This window comes from Colias philodice, chromosome 23 (assembly GCF_061535455.1).
Source record: "Colias philodice isolate Cphi_HAF_F1 chromosome 23, ilColPhil1 Martin Lab GWU primary, whole genome shotgun sequence".
Lineage (NCBI taxonomy): Eukaryota > Metazoa > Arthropoda > Insecta > Lepidoptera > Pieridae > Colias > Colias philodice.
Genome location: NC_143108.1, coordinates 4,821,532 through 4,840,001, shown reverse-complemented (window position 1 = coordinate 4,840,001; position 18,470 = coordinate 4,821,532). Strand labels below are relative to the sequence as shown.

General features: G+C 33.0%; 1 protein-coding gene and 1 long non-coding RNA gene across 2 annotated transcripts; both read right to left on the bottom strand.

The window, feature by feature from the left end:
• Positions 1–4,347: 4,347 nt before the first annotated feature.
• Positions 4,348–7,974, bottom strand: LOC149478016 (uncharacterized). The gene is made up of 2 exons (XM_089709958.1): positions 7,602–7,974; positions 4,348–5,774 (listed from the first exon to the last, which is right to left on the bottom strand). Exons 1-2 carry the CDS (start codon positions 7,924–7,926, stop codon positions 4,882–4,884), a joined length of 1,218 nt encoding a protein of 405 aa, XP_089566084.1. The 5' UTR covers positions 7,927–7,974; the 3' UTR covers positions 4,348–4,881.
• A 7,687-nt stretch (positions 7,975–15,661) lies between these two features.
• On the bottom strand, positions 15,662–16,246 carry LOC149478015 (uncharacterized). The gene is made up of 2 exons (XR_016317489.1): positions 16,160–16,246; positions 15,662–15,892 (listed from the first exon to the last, which is right to left on the bottom strand). It is a non-coding gene; the product is annotated as an uncharacterized LOC149478015 (long non-coding RNA).
• Positions 16,247–18,470: the final 2,224 nt, after the last annotated feature.

The following is an 18,470-nucleotide window of genomic DNA, read 5'->3' as shown; positions in this document are numbered from 1 at the left end:
CACAAAACAATAGAGCAACTAATTTGCTCTCCACGGACGCAGTCGCGGGCTGACGCGTGTTTGTTTACCTGACGACATTTCCGGCGCACGTGCCGAAGTAACTTGAACTTGTATGGTAATGCATTGGGCTGGGACTGTGAATTGTAATTACTTTTATTGTCGATAATTGATAATTAATTTTAAAGGATAAAAGCTCTAGCTTTTCTAAAAAGCTTTTATAAAATACTGACAACGATTATTTTTAATAATATTTCATAGGTAATTTAATAGGGAAAAGGTTTTCCGTGTAGAATATAAAGAACGGTAAAAAATTAAGACAACAAGTTACAGTATTCTCATATTCTAATTAAAAATAAATCAATGAAAGCAATTGGATAAGTAGGTACCTAATTTATGGATACTATATAATTTTATGTGCAATACTTAACTATTAATATTAAAATAACGTTCATTTTACGGAAAATACAAAATTTTTCTTGCATTATCTTCTATTTTCAATTAGTAGAGTCAACCTTTAACAGCAGCGATAGTTTGGTTTATGAATAAATTGTACAAAATATTCACAAAAATATTTTAAATCACCTACCTATTTTTAATTTAACCCTTTCTAAAATTATCGATACAAACACAGCACATCCCTAAACATCCTGGGAGGATAAGCGGTAATGCAATGTTTACAGCTCTACTGACTCGATGATCAATTGTACATCGTTTGAGCTTCCATTTCCTCACTAACGATTTAATGACGATTAAATCAAGTATCATCGTGTTCCATTTTAAATTATAACCGACATTGGAAAATGGAACGGTTTACGCGCCAGAATCGATTGGCAACTTTTTTTTTCAGTGGCCAGTGATTGTCTACTAAGTTTGTTATCTGTAGTAGGAAGATGTACATAGACGCAAGACTTTTTACAATAATGTATTTTGTATTAAAAATTCTACTTCAAGTGCTTGCTACGAAATCGTGTAGCAACCAAAACATTATACTTAACATAATCGTTTGTAAATTATTATCGATTTACAGAATATAATACAAATTAAAGTATATTTGCATGACAAGTCATCATTAGCTACGTATAAGTATCAATAATTTTGATTAATTGTCACATAGCTCTACTTTTCAATAATCACATAGATACTTTTTCTAATGATAAAACTATTCTATAATAAACAGACCTACGTACATACATTTATTCTCTTGACAATAAGCATAAATCCGTAACACGAAGGTAATTGTAAAGTCAGTTCACACGAGTTAAAGTGTATAGACGCGTCTTAGAAAATTCTTCGGCCGGAAGTCGGAGCTTGGTATTTTCATAATTCTCCGCGCGTCGCAGTCGAAGTCGTATTCATATGATAATTTTATAAGAATACGGCGGGATAGTGTGAACGAGGCTTTTGAATTTCTATACTTTATGGTTTATGGTACATTTGTGGTGTCTTTGTTGTAAGACTGTGTTTGTCTACGAATTGTTAGTCTTACTTTTCGAAGGCAAGAACATCATAGAAGAACTATATAGAGCTGTCTAACGAAAAATTTTTGCAATACGTATTAGGAAATTTTGTACCTATATTTCTTTGTATATTTGCTAATTGTTACGATTTAGCTGTTAACTCAGTTACATTATACCTATTATCCAGGTGACGTTTTTCATAAATTACAACAAGGATCGCACTATTTATTGATTTTTTTTTTCATTTCGATTACCTACTTTTTCAAAAAAGAAATATTATATAATCAAGAAAGCTTCTCTATATAAGGATGGGTACCTCGGCTGCAAAGGCCACATTCCGAAGAGTGTCCAAATCGTCTACGCGGGCAAAGCTGCGGGAAGAAAGCTAGTTATAATCAAACTTCTTCAAACGAATGTCAATAAAAAACTGTTGTATTCCGCACCTCCTATATTAAAATTGTGTAGTCTGTGCTTTTAAAAATCCATATAATGTATAATTATGACGTTTGTACCCCGTATCTTATATTTCTATACTCAAGTTTCATCAATCCGTTCAGTATATAGTTTTGTCATGATAAACATCCACACGTCCATCCAAAAATCCATCCATTTATAATAGAACATTATACAAATAATTTGGAAAATCCAAAAGTGCACGCCTCATAATTTTTTTAATAAATATTTATTAATTATTATTTTTGTTTATTTAATAACAATTAAACCACATCGAATCAGACCCTGAAAAATGAAAGGGTTCTATTCCTGAGCATACTCAAGCGTAAGAGAAAAAAAAAGACTCGATTAGTAAAGTATTTCGGTCGCTATCGTGTTAACAAGAAAAAGGATCCGCACATACAGACACACGGACGTCCAAGACAGAACTTTTTTAAACTGTTTTTTAACTAGTTTAAATAACAAAAATGACATCAAAAATATCATGAACGTTAAAAATAGTGTTTTTTCTTAATATGTGTGTGTATGTATTATCTTACAAGTGCAATGTATGATACATAAAGACATTTTAAGTTTGAAAAATCAGATGTTTTGCGCGAAGTGACAGTAGTACCCACCTCAACGCTTCGCTTATGAGGCGTGCAAAACAAAAGAAATAATACAAAATAAAATAAAGCCGTATCCACACTATCGAACGCCGTCCGCAATTTGCGCAACTCGCGGACATGCCTCACTTTCGTGACTGTAAGTATACTTGAGTCGCAATCATCGACAACTTACAATTTGCCCTGCACCTTTATTGAACGGGAGAATTAATGCATAGACTATATAGTACATATTTTATAGAGCGAAGATTTGTAATGGTTTTGAATTTGAAGGTTTTATTTTAATTAAAAACCATGAAATGAATGTCAAGTAACGATCTACTTCGTACTTAAGTCAAGTTAATACCGTCATTTTACATTTTATTATCGGATTTTAATGTTGTTGTTTGTTGTTATTTATTCGAAAATTTTGAAGTTGTATAGATACGCAATTGAGATCGAAAACAAATTCGTATTTCTGTAGATTTTATGTTCAAATACTATAGTTAATAGTTATCATAGTGACTTGAAATAATGTAAATTTATATATTCAATTCTAAACCTAGTTATATACCTAATATCTTGATCACAGATCTTGATTAATGATTCTCTCATTCTCTAGCGATACCCTAAGACCGCTTTCGTTTACAGTAATTTCGCAAAAAAGAAATTTTCATATTATAGTATATATTATATATACATAATATATTATCTACTTATGTGAATAGTATCTTCACGATACTTGAATAATCAAAAAGCAATCAATGTTGAGTATAGATGTAGTTTTTCCTTATCATTTAGGTCCCTATTTTTAGTTCTTGGCGCTCTACCAAAATACTCTCTTTTGAAGGAGTTGCCTTACTTTTAGTTTTATGGTATTTTAAATGCACTGAACCTAAGTAAAGACGGATTGTGAAGTGAATTTTTAGTATGATAAATCTAATTCATATAAATGTTATTAATACTCAAATATTATTAGCTTGCACTAATTACTTTTCCTTTGCTTTACCCATTTTGACGTCAATTTTTCAGAAGTTTAAATAAGTACCTAGGTGATAGACCTAGGTATAATATTGTCATAATATAACCAATGTGTGTAGGTGTTATAAAATTTAGGTTCATTTAACTTATTTCATAATGCTTGAACGCAGTTTTTTATTCATTTAGGAAATATATTCATCCAGCTACTCGATGTTCCAGATATTGACTCTACCATATTATATCAAAAATGTATGTAAAAAATAATTGTTAGTTTAGTTCCTTACGTCAACAAATGTAAGGTTAGATTTTGCGTAATATTTAACTCATCTGAAGTTAAAGGATGATGATGATAAAGAAATTAAATACGAAAATAATCCAACGGTATTGCACCTTTATTAAACGTAACTACAGACAAAAATTTGTACTATATACAAATGTGCAACTAATATAATAACGAAATATTTACATCTAACAATCTTCTATCTAGATATATCTTAATCTAAGTTCTTTGGTTGTTTTACATCTCTTTGGTTATTCATTAGCCGCGTCCAGACCGACCGAGCGCGGCTCGCGAGTCCCGCTCGCGAGCCAATAGTTCGGCCGGTGTGGACGGCGCTCGGGCTTCCTCGGGCGCACGTTGGCTCGGCCGAGCGCCGCTCAGCCCCGAGCCATGCGTTGTCGGTTTTTGGCGATGCTCAAAGGCGGCTCAGCCTGAGCTGCTCGCCCGGTGTGGACGGACATAACGACGCTCGCGAGCCAGAATCAAAAATGGATAAAGAATACAGTATTCGCTTAATACAACTTTACGGAAGCTTCAAAATGTTATGGGATTCGAAAGATCCAGATCATTTAAATAAAAACAAACGAGTTCCTGTTCCTTTAACAAACTGTTACCGTATTGGTTTCGGTTTTGGTACAATTTTTTAATCCAGATTTTTTGTTTCTTTTTTCTTTTTTTTATGATATATCCAGACAACACAAGCGCCGCAGCAGCTAATAAAACGTGGTTTTCCATCGTTATACGGAGATAAACTGAATGCTCAAACCGGCTCACCTTGGCTCGCGAGCGCGGCTCGGAACTTTTCACAAATAGCTCTGGTGCCACGGCTCGCGAGCAGGAAGTCTGAGCGCGGCTCGCGAGCCGCGCTCAGCCGGTCTGGACGCGGCTATTGGTATACATTGCAAATTTTTATAACAATAATTTGGAGAATTTTTAAACGATTTTCGTAAAGACGTTTTATCGATTATAGTTAACAATTACATTTGAAAATGCATTCGTCTATTTTCAGAGGATAGGCCGTAGTAGAGTGGGATTTGAAGTAGTTGAAACTTAATAACAATTTCTACCTAATTTATAAATTTAAAATTTATCCGTGCACTAAACAATCATTATTTAGAATAGTGTTTCAGTTTTCCACTTCAATATTACTGGCCATACTCTCATTACTGTTTTCATTGATATCAACGTGTTTTTTGGGTAATTCCTTATGTTTTACTTCGAAATCCTTATTCTCACTAGTTTCCCCTTGACTTCTATCGGTATCACAGGACATGGGCATCCCAAAAGCTGGATGTCCAGGGTAATACATATACGGTAAAGATAAATTAGGATAATTCACACCTAAATGCGGAGCGTATAAAGACTGCAGGACCGCTTGATTATACGATTCTTGTAACAGCGCTTTATATTCTGGATTTTTCGTGAAGTCCACACCGTACATTCCAGCGAAGTGCTTCCAGATCGGCGAACCTTCTAGAACGTTTGGTGGCGTAAATAGCGCTGGATTTACGCCTTTGCCCATCAACGGGCTTTGATACTTGAGATCTGGTAGTGCTTGTCCATTATTATTTACAAGGACTTTTACAGCGACCTTTCTTGCGTGGTTTGCAGCTGCTGCAGCGGCTGCAAGCATGCCGCTTTCTTGCATCTGTAGCTGCTTGCGTTTTGTCTTGTACCGTCGGTTCTGGAACCAGATTTTGACCTGTGTCTCTGTGAGTTTCAGGCTCACAGCTAAGTCAGCTCGTTCAGGTCCCGATAGGTATCTTTGCTGGCTGAATCTTCTCTCTAGTTCGTATACTTGAGCGTGGGAGAAAGCCGCTCGTGATCGTTTCTTTCTTCCCGTGTTTTGTGAGTATTCTATTGTGTAGTTTGGTGAGTGCATGAGCCTGGAGTCGGGAGGGGGAGTGGAACATTTCCTTTCGTAGTGCAAGTTGAATGGTTTGTAGCTGATGTCAGAATTGGGGGAGGAATTCCGGCGAACGGGTGACCCGGTGTGAGAGGATCTTGAATCGTAGTCATCTAGAAAAAAATAATTTTATTAATATAAATGCTAGTTAGACTAATTACAACTTCTTTGTTGTCAAATTCAGTTTCAATAGAAACGTAATGTAATATCATTGGGTTTAAAATCAAATACATATAATAAACCTTGGTAATAATAAAAGTTATTACCATTGAATAATTTTAGGGTTGCAATATCTAGGCTAAAGAACTATCTGCTAATTATTTGGAAATATAGGCCATTACAAGTATCTGATGATGATGAAGATAGCATTACAGTTAATAATAACTACCTACGTTTATCACGATTGATAATATAATCTGTGTTAAATGAATTACGAGTCACGCCATTTTGTAGATGTAACAATACATCCATTATGAAAATGGTATTCTTGCAGAATATGGTTCGACTGATTTCTTTTTAAATATCGTTTCGCGTGCGTTAAAGACAGATTTGATTAAGTAGTAAAAAATATAGTGTGATAGTTTTATTGTAAGTTTTTGAATAGACATTTTGCATTGTGACTTGTTTCTATCAATATCTATAACTTTATTTTGTAAATGATTCCCTACTATTAACTAATTATATGGTAGGTATAACTTCTCTATTTATTTTTCAGATTTTTTTGCAATTAGAAAATTATCAATAAAAAGTGATCATTAAGGAAGTTATCTGTATTAAACTCATTAATTCACGCAGCAAATTGAAGACACGATTACGTCACACATTAAATCCTCCTTACAATAAATTCGATTCACAAATTGCGTAGTAGCCCAAGGCAACGGCACGCGTCGTACCTAGTGATTAGTTGATTGAATGCTTATAGTGCTTTTAAGCGTCATCACTTAAGTAATGAGGGCCGTAAGTGACGTCGCGGGTCGACACCAGCGTGAATGTGAATGCGCCATTACGACGCATTGTCGCGCGCGCTAATTGTCCGTTCGTAATTTGAATTTGGAATTCTTTATTGATTTCTTTTTCTTTTTGTGTCGTGCCAGTATGTGCGTGTGATGGTTTTATATGTTATGAATTATGGTATTTACGATTGTTGTTAAGTAAAAGGTGTTCAAATAAAATAAACTTAAGATAATAATAAACCTACTTTATCCAAGTCTTGTTTTGTTCAAGTCTTTTGAATAACCCAATATTTTATTACATTAACATGCGGGAACAGGAACTTTTAGCGGGAACAGGTAGTTTGACAATTCTTTCATAATTAAATTGGGATGAAGTACCTACATATGTATTATGTAGTCAAATAAGATCGTTTGTCTCTTTGCCGCCTAAAATGTTGCAAGCTCATTATTTTCTACCTATATCTGTTTATTTCTATTACTTGCGTTGCGTATGTAACAGAAACGCAATAATATTATAAATAACAGTTCATACAATGTTATTGATAAGAAAATATTATTATCACAATGACACAAATATTATTATGTTTTAACAATAAATAATCTATTTACTAATTTCTTATTGGGAATTAGATATTATATTCATATAGATATTACCTACCTAGTACCTACCTATCTACAGAAAATTTCGGAAGATCTTATGCCATTATTAATATTTTAAATTATTTCATACATAAGTTGTCCACAATCCACATACCTATTTTAGCTTGTACCGCGTTAACAGTAGGTAAACAAAATATGCTTGATAATTTCTGCTGTTTATTATTTAGATATGTACATTATATTGGATATGATCAATAAAAAATACAAGACGATAATAATAACAGATGCTTATAAAAGCAGCTCTACCAAGAGTCACCAATGAAAACTATAAAACGAGTTACATTCTTATAATTAAAACGAAAAAAATAATACAGCTGAGACATTTACCTGATAATTCTGTGACTGGCAAATTTTTCCTCGACATATCTAGCGCACCATCGTCGTTGAAATCTCTATAATTATTGCACTCATCATAGTATTTCATACTCCTTTCCAAAACCTCCTTTTTCGGAAATCCATCTTTGAAACTGGCCGGTTTTAAAAAATTCATCTTCCCGCTAAAACTCGACGAAAACATTCCATTTTCGAATTCGCATTTCGACTCTTCTTTTGTTAGAATATCGTTGATAGAGAACGGCGTAGTGAGATTTAAATTTGTTTTCTCGCACTCCAAACTTAACGGGTTTGTGAAATTTTTCATTTTCGACTCCATTTTTATTCGCACATTGAACTCAAACACTTCACCGCGCGCGTCTCACCACAAAGCTTTCAAACGAATAAACTTTCGTTGATAGATTGCCCGCCTGCTCGGCTAAGCCTTAGAGAGAGACGGCGATATTACATTTTCCGTTAGGGTGTTGGGCGTGGGAGGGAGATAGCGTGAGTTTAGGGCGGTCGTTTTTTAAAAAAGCTGAGAAGTAACTAAGTAGTGGGGATTGTTGAGTTTTTCTTGAAGATGTTTACGTGGATTTGATTTGATCGCCTGGTTACCGGCTACATAGTGGAGTTGCTGTGAATTGGCTCATGAGATGGTGTATTTTAAACGCGGAAAATATTATAAGAAGTTAAAAGGGAAAATATTTAAATTTTCTAATTTTATTGGAAATAATCTACTGGTGTATTAAATAAATGATAAGCTACTTAATACTTGACATACTTTATACCATTTACATAAAAAAACGAATTACAAGTGAAAATTTAAATTTATGTTAGGTTTCATGCTGAATTAGCTTTTTTTAATTCCACTTATTATGTCTATTGTCTAGTAAAGGGGAATGTAGTTTGTTCTTAGTATTCCTAAAACACCTAAGTTAGTTTAGTTAAGTTTATCTTTTAACAAATATAACAACAGTACCAGTATAAAATTTACCAGCTATCTCTGAAATTAAAAAGCTTCCAAATATATTTTCAAGCGCCAATCCACAATCCACCTTCTCTTGGGCTGTTGAATTCGAAGAGCAAACGATAAGTACCCGAGAAGTGTCTATCCGTCCCGTTCCCTCGCACGGCATACAGCCTCAACCCCTACGGCCATCCCTTTCACACTTTAGTGGCCTATTTAAATAGACCAATCAGGTGAGAGTTGGATAATAGGCGGCAAATAAAAGCAGGAGTGGAAACTGGAAATGTCAACGCTAATATTGTTTTTTCGAATTTGTTTCGCGACGCATTGGTAGATAGATTTTTCAAGTGGCTGGTTTATCTATTTTGAAATAGGTAACAATAATTAAAAGCAAGAAATAAATAATAGATTTAGCTGAATATACCTACTTAAAAAGAGAAAATATACTTATTATGTTTGACATAACTCAGATGACTCAGATAGTTACCTACATGTGAAAAAGCTTTAAGCTTGGTCTTAAAATATTTATTAATTCGATTTTGTTAAAATAAAATCAACGTAGGCTTATTTGTATTTTACGAAGATAAATTTTAGGTAGGTATTTACCTACCTAAGTCATTTTTACCTTGACAATATTGCTTTTGTAAACTAATATAGGTACTTAAGTATCTGGTCGCGGAAGAATTCCAACCAATACCCGCGGCCCCATCAAACTGCGGCTCGACGCAACACAGTGGGGTTTTAGTCGGTAAGAAATAAGAATCAACATAACCCGCGTCTCCTTCCCCGGGGCCGTGGGTATCTTTGGAAGATTTCCCCACTTAAAAAAAAGGTACTTAAGTATTAATTTCTTAATAGAAATATGAATCTATCTGAACCTTATAGGTCCGTTACTCTATACCTCCTGCTTACCTATCTACATATTTTCCTATATTCTGCTTTTATATTTCGTTACCTAAATGTGTTCTTGACAAATAAATAGCACGAATGGCTGAATTGGTCAGGCATCCGCCCCGGAATGGCGCGAAAGGATGCGGGTTCGAGTCCCGCCTCGTGATCGAATTTTTTCTATTCTTTATAAATTTATATTTATAAATTTAAATAAATAGCAATTAAATCTTGTTTTAAATGAAAAATCAAAAAACCATTATTTTACACTTCCAAACCATTCAATCGACTCAATTCGGTTAACTTTAATACAAACATACAATATGGGTTAAGATCACTTAAAGTTAAGAGGCGAATCAGAGCCGATAATAAAATGATATTACCGATATACAGTGGAGCCGCAAACGCCACTTAGACAACCACTTATGATGTAGAGTTTGGAACTATAGAGCGGGCAATTCATATTTAATTAAATTTATTTTGCAGTTATAAGTTTCTGCAATGGAGATATTACCGATATAGGTACAGTGGAGCCGTAAACGCCTCTTAGGCCCTGCGCAGACGGCACACTTTTTGTACGATCGAGTCTGCGGCGCACAAAAAGTCTGCATGGCGCGCAAAAAGTCGGTCGCGGATTTTTCACAGACTCAACGCACACGACGCACATGTTCCATCATTTTGTCGGCAGATCTGTAGGGATGTAGACGCTATGGAAATCGTGCAGAGATCGCGAAGTATTATTTTGTACATGAAGTTCAGAAAAAGAAGAAGAAATAGAGAATTTTGGGTACATCCTATACTTTCGGAAAGATTACTGAAGGGACAGTTCAAATTCAAATTCAAATTCAAATATATTTAGTTGCTCGTATATGGTTCATAAGGGTGTTACACAAAAATTTTTTTATCGCATATACTGCCATTTTAAATGGCGTGCAAAAATTTACAAATTAATACAGTCAAGTTATAAAATACATTAATAGACAATTACAAAATTACCCACAAAATACATTAATAAACAATTACAACAACAATTACACATAAAATTACAATTAAATTAAATTAAATTAAATAAAAAGTTCCATACTAAACATTCAATTCTGAAACAACATCCGGCATTTTTTTTAAATTTTATAAAATGTCTGTTACTACATTTGATGAGTTGCTATTTATTTTGAGACCTGCTTTGACTCATTCAGAAACAACAATGAGGTGCATTGGTCCAGATAATAGATCTCTGGCGCCATGATAATAGATCGCGTGCGTTGCGTCCACCCCTAGCAAATGCAGATTGCCGACTAAAGCGTGCGCCGTCTGCGTTAGCGCGTGTTGAAGCAAACGTTCAATTCTTTTCACACACATTTTGTGCGGAGCGGCGCGGTGCGGTCTGCCCGAATTACACGGATTTTTTGTGCGCCGGACTTTTTGCGCGTCGTGTGCGTTACTCCATATAATTGCATAGGTTCTATTTTCACAGACTAAAAAGTGCGTCACGGATAGTCTGTCGTCTGCGCAGGGCCTAATATTAAATTTTGAAGTGAAACTTTAGGCGCGTTGGCAATACCGTCTCGTCATGACGGTAATAGTAAATACCAAAATACCAAAATAGTCGTCCTACTCCATCGAGTAGGACGACTATTAAGGTATTTTTGAATCGTCCCAAAGAAGTTTCACTTCTGACACGTGTGCTCGACACACACGCTCTTTTATTTTTATACATTTTAAGAATGATTTATAAATACACAAAAGTTAATAATTTAATTAAAATTATCGATCTTTTTATTAGGTATATTTAAATGTAAAAGTTTGTGCTGGATGGAGTTTATGTTAATCTTTCCTACAAATACAGCTAAAGCTAGATCATAGTTGCCATCAATACTTACAACTTTTAGTTTTTGCATAAAGTTTATGAGGGTGAAGTCGGACGAGTAAGTTAGTTCTACTTAATTTATTATTTCCAACCGTAATTAGATAATGTTCCGTCCTGTCTATTCCTTCTGAACTCTACACAAACACTTGGCTATCTGATCCCCACTCATCTATAATGAACATCATCTAAATGAAATATAAAACGCGAATAGAGTGCCCTTTGTATTACACATCACTGTATGTGAGGAAATTGATTTAATTCAACTATCTATTTATTGTTAGGAAAATAAATTAAATGTATAATTGTACGTAAAATTTGTTATTTATTTATTTAATACTTTAATAGTTGTACAGAAGCCTTAGAACTACTTACACAATACACATAGAACAGAGTACAACTATTTTGGCGGCCTTATCACTTAATAGTGATCTCTTCCAGGCAACCACGGTAAAAGGTAAACAAGCAAAAAGATCACTAATTGGCGGGACGAGAACAGAAAAAGAATAATTAATAGCAAGAAAACAAAAAAAAATAATAATATATATCTACCTTAAATAATATACAGACTACAGAGTACCACGTACATATTGTAACATAATGAAAATATGAAAGAAAAATAAAAAGAATAAAATACTACTGGTCCGGATCAGTAGCAGTACCTACCTAAAGATAAAGATAATATGGCTTCTGGATTTTGTTTTCTGTTAGTTAACTACGTAGGTATTGATTTATTAAAATTTAAATTTTAATCTTGCATCGTAAGAGGAATTTTAAAATTGCCAGCTTTCCGAGCGGCTTCGCCCGCGCGGCGTAGTCAAGGAAAAACCCGCATAGTTCCCGTTCCTGTAGGATTTCCGGGATTAAACCTATCCCATGTCCTTTCTCAGGTCTTAAGCTATCTCTGTACCAAATTTGAAGTAAATCCATGCAGTACTTCTAGAGTTTAGCTCTGACATACGGCCTATATATAGGTACCTAGACCAACAGAAAAAAATAATACCTACCTATAATATAAAATATTTTTGTCTTCGATATCAATCATCGCATCGATCACGCCCCAAGAAAGCATTCTTTTAAAAAATGATTATTTTGTATAATCATTTTTTAAAAGAATGCTTTTATCAGATATCAACACCACGAAGCTCTTAACAATAACCCATTTTAAATATTCACTTACCTATTTAGTCGCATCTACTGTAGAAAATCGTATTATATGAACTGTAGGTAGGTCTGTTAATAACTACCATAATATCATATATTATTAAACATTTCTCTGGCTATACCGGCCGCGGCAGCCGGCAGCACTAGGTATGTAATTGAGCACTAAATTATTAGCTCATGTGCCGCTTACTGCAGCAGCTCTATTTTGTGGTTACGGGTTGTACCTACACTACTAGCTTTATGTAAAGCGTTTTCTAATTTTTTGTTTACGTATGAGAGCACCAAATTTCTCGTTTCAGCACTAAATTAGCACTAATTTGACCTAAACATCGAGTGATTCTGCCCGCTTGACCATTCTAGCTTTACAGACGTCGATTTTTAAGCTTTCACGAGAAAGCTTTGTAAGTAGAGTTAGTATGATGCCGGTTTATACAGTTTTGTGCCTATGTATCTATAGATAGGTACGTCTACGGTCTTCCACAGGGCGCGCAGTAAGAAGAACCTAAAAGCAATTTACCATATTCTGAATACCGACTTCGATCGTCTATGGTAAATTGCTCTACTAAATTAGTGTTAATACAGACTATCGAAGCTCGCTATTCAGAACATGGTAAATTGCTTTATAGTTTCTTGTTTTTTAAACTAATAATTTTATATTTATATATATATTTTATTTTTATTTATATATGTTTAGATAGTGTATTTAAATATAACGTATTATGTGTCTTAATAGAATATTTTATTTAGTTTTCCTTTTTCGCATTGCCTTGTTTTTGCTCACCCACTTTTTGCTTTTGTGTTTTTCCTATATTTTAAGGGTTGCCTGGCAGAGATCGCTGCCTAGCGATAAGGCCGCCTTTTGCTTGCTTTATATTATGTGTTGTGTGCTTTTGCATTTGTATTTATTTATAAGCAATAAAGAATTTTCATTTCATTAATACAATACAATTTTTTTTAATAATTTCGAGACGCCCTCTTTACCAATAAATTAAAGCAACGATCGCATTGTGAGTTTTCTATTTGTAAATACTCTTAAATACTGTGCAATAAACACAATAATAATTCGTAAGACAATGAATAAGACCTAAATTTAAAGCACATTAACGAATCAATGTCAAAACTCTTCAAACACTTCAAATGAGAGGATCCAACGTAAACATGCGAGTTCCACGTTTACTAATGTTTAATCGATTTCTGACATTGATTTAGTGATTCACACTTAGTACCTACGTACATAATACCTACATTATTTACAGTAAATAATATTCTATTAAATTACGCGCGCATGTGTAGGTAGGTATGTTTTGGCGGGAAATATTTTCCGCTCTATATCGCATGATTTTAACGTATTATGGTATTACACAATTCTAAACATTTTTATTTTAAAACGTATTATTTGTATACGTAGTATATTATTATTAGTCTGTGGTATTATGTATTATCATTTTATTTATAGATAGTTCTGTAGCGTGTTTTTAACCAACTTTAGTTTTATGTACATAGGTACTTAATTACTGAATCTATCTAAGTAAGTGTTCATATTTCTAAAATATTCATATACCTACCTAAGAATGATTTCGATATTTCAAAGATGGATTTCGTACCTGTAAATCTCTGTAATAGTACATCTCTGCAAATAAGAAAAAAAAATATTTTGCAAGTATGAAAAGTTAAAAATATAAATTCTCTATAGTAGAGCCATTTTAATAGGCAACATTTGACAGTTCAACAAAATTCAACAACGTAACCTAGTAACGACGACATAGAATAATATGATATTTCGTTTTGTTAGAACTGAACATTTGCTTAACTTTTTTCAATTACGATTACATATTTATAATAATAATGACCGATACAAGTAATTTTAGAATTTGACTTTACTGATAATCCATTCTAAACATAGTAAACAATTTTTGATTTAAAAAACTGACGTCGCTACAATTTTGTGTCAATAAACCTTTTTTCTTTTTAAATACCAGAGACGTTACTTTAAAAATCGAAATCTGACAATTAGAATCGAATGCATTGATAACTTGGGAATAAAATCATCATAAATTATTGACATGTGTTTCAAGTTCGATTGACAAATGTTTCAAGCCCGTATCGATTAATTCACTTTAATCGATGTTTATAAGCAGGTTACCACCCTATGAAGATAAAATTGATAGACGTCAAATGTTGCCTATTAAATTGGCTCGATTATAGTAATAAAAGATGTCTTAGTCATGGTGACACGCCATCTTCATTTCAAATTTAAAATTAAGTTTTTCCCGTTCGATCACAGAGGGCGCTGTACTAAAAACTTTGTAAATGGAAATCATAAACGTAGTTTTGCTACTGTACGCTAGATGGCAGTGAAATATATAAGTTTATATTGCTGGTTGGTTTAGATAATAAAATTTAAAAGTAAAACCTTTATTAATAATTATAAGTAATAATTATAGATAATATCATAATGTTAATTTAAATTATTTTAATACATTAAATAATTAACTGGACAAACATAAAAAAATAAAGTTACTTCATCTTTTCGCCACTAGATGGCTGATGATGGATTGTTAACATTGGAGCGTTTTCAAAAAAAAGTGTACCATGGCTGAATTTATGGATAAATTTTAAATGTTGCATTTTTAATAAAATTTTGATTTAGAAATTTTAAATATACATCATAGTAAGTGAAATTATATTTAATTGCTTGCAGATTAATTTGTTTTACGAGAAATCATCAAAATAAATTGGGACTGTGAAAAAAAGTGTCAGTTTTGCGACAGTCATCAATGCTCATATAACTATTAACTACGAAGAAAGACGCAAAATATTTTGATTGTGTTACGAAGATTATAACATACATTATTTAAAAAATAGAAAATTGAAGTCGACAAATAATTAAAATTCCTATTAAACTAGCTTTAAGTTCTGTTTTGCCACAGCTGATGCCAAAGTAGCCGTTACTTTTACGATACTTAATAGATTTCGATTAAAATCGGCAAAGTGATTATTTTATTTCGGAACAGTTAAACCATTTTCAATATTGAAATCAAATTATTTGTGTCCCTTATAATAAAAAAATGTAAAAACTAAAATTTTTCTTGTCGCAAAACGGGGGACTGTCGCAAAACCGATAGACCATTTTTTATAAGGTTAGGTTTATATTGAATCCAATTAACATGGTTAAAATAAAACCGAGAATACGTTTACAAAAATTTTATTTTAGTCTCATAAAAAAAATACACCAACACACAGTTTGACACAGTATCAATTTTAGGGTAAAACTCAGAGTTACACTACCTACACCTTTTAACTTTCCATACATGTATCACATATTATGTATTCAGGGTATACCTGCTGACCAACGCATTCATTGCAATACCATTTTTTGCAAATTATACATGTCCTTTTTGGTCCCGAGATTAGTGAAACCTAAAAATATGAAAAAATTATAAAAATTATGAAGAATATTACAATGACAATCTAGACTTGGCTTTATGCTGCAGTTTTGCGACTTTTCTTGTCAGCCTATAGGTCACGAAGCAAAATGTTGCAAAACTGACGTGACGTTTTCTTTTCAGTTTTTAGTCAAAATTATATTCTGACGAAAAAATGTGCCTACACTGATTATCAAATGTAAATAACGGTTAATGAATATATTGCTCATCTTCTGAAAGTATTTAAACGATGTTTACTTACCTGTATCAAGTAATAATATGTCTCAAACCAGACAGTAGAAATTGCAACGGCCGTTGCACTCACAAAACACGTCGGTTTTACTCGAACTGTATTTGAAAATAAGCTTTTTTAAATTGGCGGACGGTGAAAGTAAACGATAATTTTGCCATTTATAAAATTCAAATAGTAATTTAAAATTTGTAAGTGGCATTATTAGCCGTGATAAACCCGACATGTCCGGTCGGTACCACTTTTTAAGATATTTTTGGAAATCAAATTGCTTTTAAACGATTATAAGGCCTTAATTATGAACTACATGCGACGATTCGCAAATAAATGTACTTTTAGACGACACTAAAACTTATGGTACCTTGGTATAAAACTTTTTAGAATCGCTTCTCTAACATCGAAGAACTTGGATGGGGACACGCCAAAAACTGACACTTTAGTTTTAAAAATGATTATTTAAAAAATAGTACGCAATGTTTCCGTGAATTAATTGTTTGCATTTATCAAATTATGATGTATTTCATACTTTTCAAGCATTAAAATAATTAGCCATCATATAAATTTTACTTGTTATTCGACTTGAAACACAGGGGACAGGCCGAAAGTGAGGGGTACACTTTTTTTTGAAAACGCTCATTGGATAAAAAAAAATTTACCCATATTTTTTTTCAGGTCCTAAATATTTGAAACGGTATACGAACATGAAACTATAGCCAAAGCGATATGCCCTTCACACAAATTAAAAACTTTTCTTTAAAATATTATAGAAAAAAAATACTATCTACTTTTAAATCGATTAAAATTCTTTTAGCTCCAAATGTAAAACAAGAAATTGAATCTACATATTATTCTCTTATTATAAACGAACATTAACCACGTGTTAGCTGCTAACCCCGGTGAAACTGATACTACAATCAACCCCTTGTCTCGTTTACATTGATTTCAATGTTTGAGGAAGATATTCGTTTTCAATATGACTTGTATTTCGTTTTATTGGATTCAACAATTATAGTATTGAAATAGAGTTGGAAATGCTCTTGGTTGGGTAGAGCACTGCTAATTACTCCACTTAGAAAGGTAGGTACACAAAAATATAGAGCAGGCAAACTTTTAATTAAATATTGCTTTTTAGAAATCTTTGTCGTTCTGAGATGTATTTTGTTAGGTAATTAACAGTTTTATCATCAAGAGCTCAGTTGCGGCAAAAATACAATTTCTTACTTTTACCACAGAATAAGGTAAGAGAACTTCTGAAAATAGGAAGATAATTATTCAAGCACACACGTAGGTGCGTAATAGCGGTGTGATGGGTCAATTAAAAGGACTTAATAGACAAAATGTATATAGTTGCATAAGTATTCACTTACGGCAATTTACTTTATTCGGTTTTTATATTATTTTGGATTGCTCATATAGGTAGGTAGGAAGAAAGAAAGTTTGTAAGTAGGTGGTAGGTGGATTAATTCATTGGTCATTTTACATTAAAACCTCGAATTTTTATTCACATTTAAATAATAATGTAATAATACACGACTACTTTCACAACAACAAATATAATTTATTATTTTCAATTTAAAACAAATAAACGGCACATTACATTTTATTGGTTTATAAATTGCGTGCGATGACGAATGTATGACGTCATATTATTGCATCGACGTCATATGCGTCGTCGGCCACTTGATGCGAACTGTTTGGGAATGAAATACAGATAATATAATTGGGAAAATAAACGCGAACAGTGGCCGTGATAATAGAATTTTCGTGTGCATGTCGTGGGTAGCTTTCGGAAAGCTTTCCAACATGAAAAGAGCCAATCATACTTTGAGTTGCAAAACAAGGTAGTTTTATTACAAGCATAAGTAATTGCGAGAGTTTATATATATGTATTTAATTAGGTTTACCTATACCTATGGTGCGAAATTGAAAATGACTTATTTATTCATAGAATATAATTGTTGTTGTGTTGGTAGTCTAGGTTTAGCAAGCTGCTGATCAAAATTGTTGTTCTACTGATAATCGTGACAGTGTAATAAAAGTAGTTCTCTATATTAGCTTTTGTTCTATATTGCATTGGTTTTTCTAAAGGACAATGCCCACCTTCCATACATTTGAAAACCTGATAAAGAAAGTTTATGTATAGACCGCAAGTATAGCAGGAATACTGCGTGCTTGATTAGGGAATAATTCCCTGTTTTCACTTTTACCAGTTAAACGCCAGGAATTTTAAAAAATACGAATTACTACTTTGTAGGTTAGGAATTGTCGCGGGCAAATTATCAACACAAATAGCTATGGAAATATGTAGGCAGTACATATGTAC

Excerpts from the sequence above, each read along its gene's own strand:
- LOC149478016 (XM_089709958.1), bottom strand. The coding sequence starts at position 7,926 with ATGGAGTCGAAAATGAAAAATTTCACAAACCCGTTAAGTTTGGAGTGC. Across the intron at positions 5,775-7,601 it reads GCCAGTCACAGAATTATCAG|ATGACTACGATTCAAGATCC; the intron begins GTAAATGTCTCA and ends ATTTTTTTCTAG.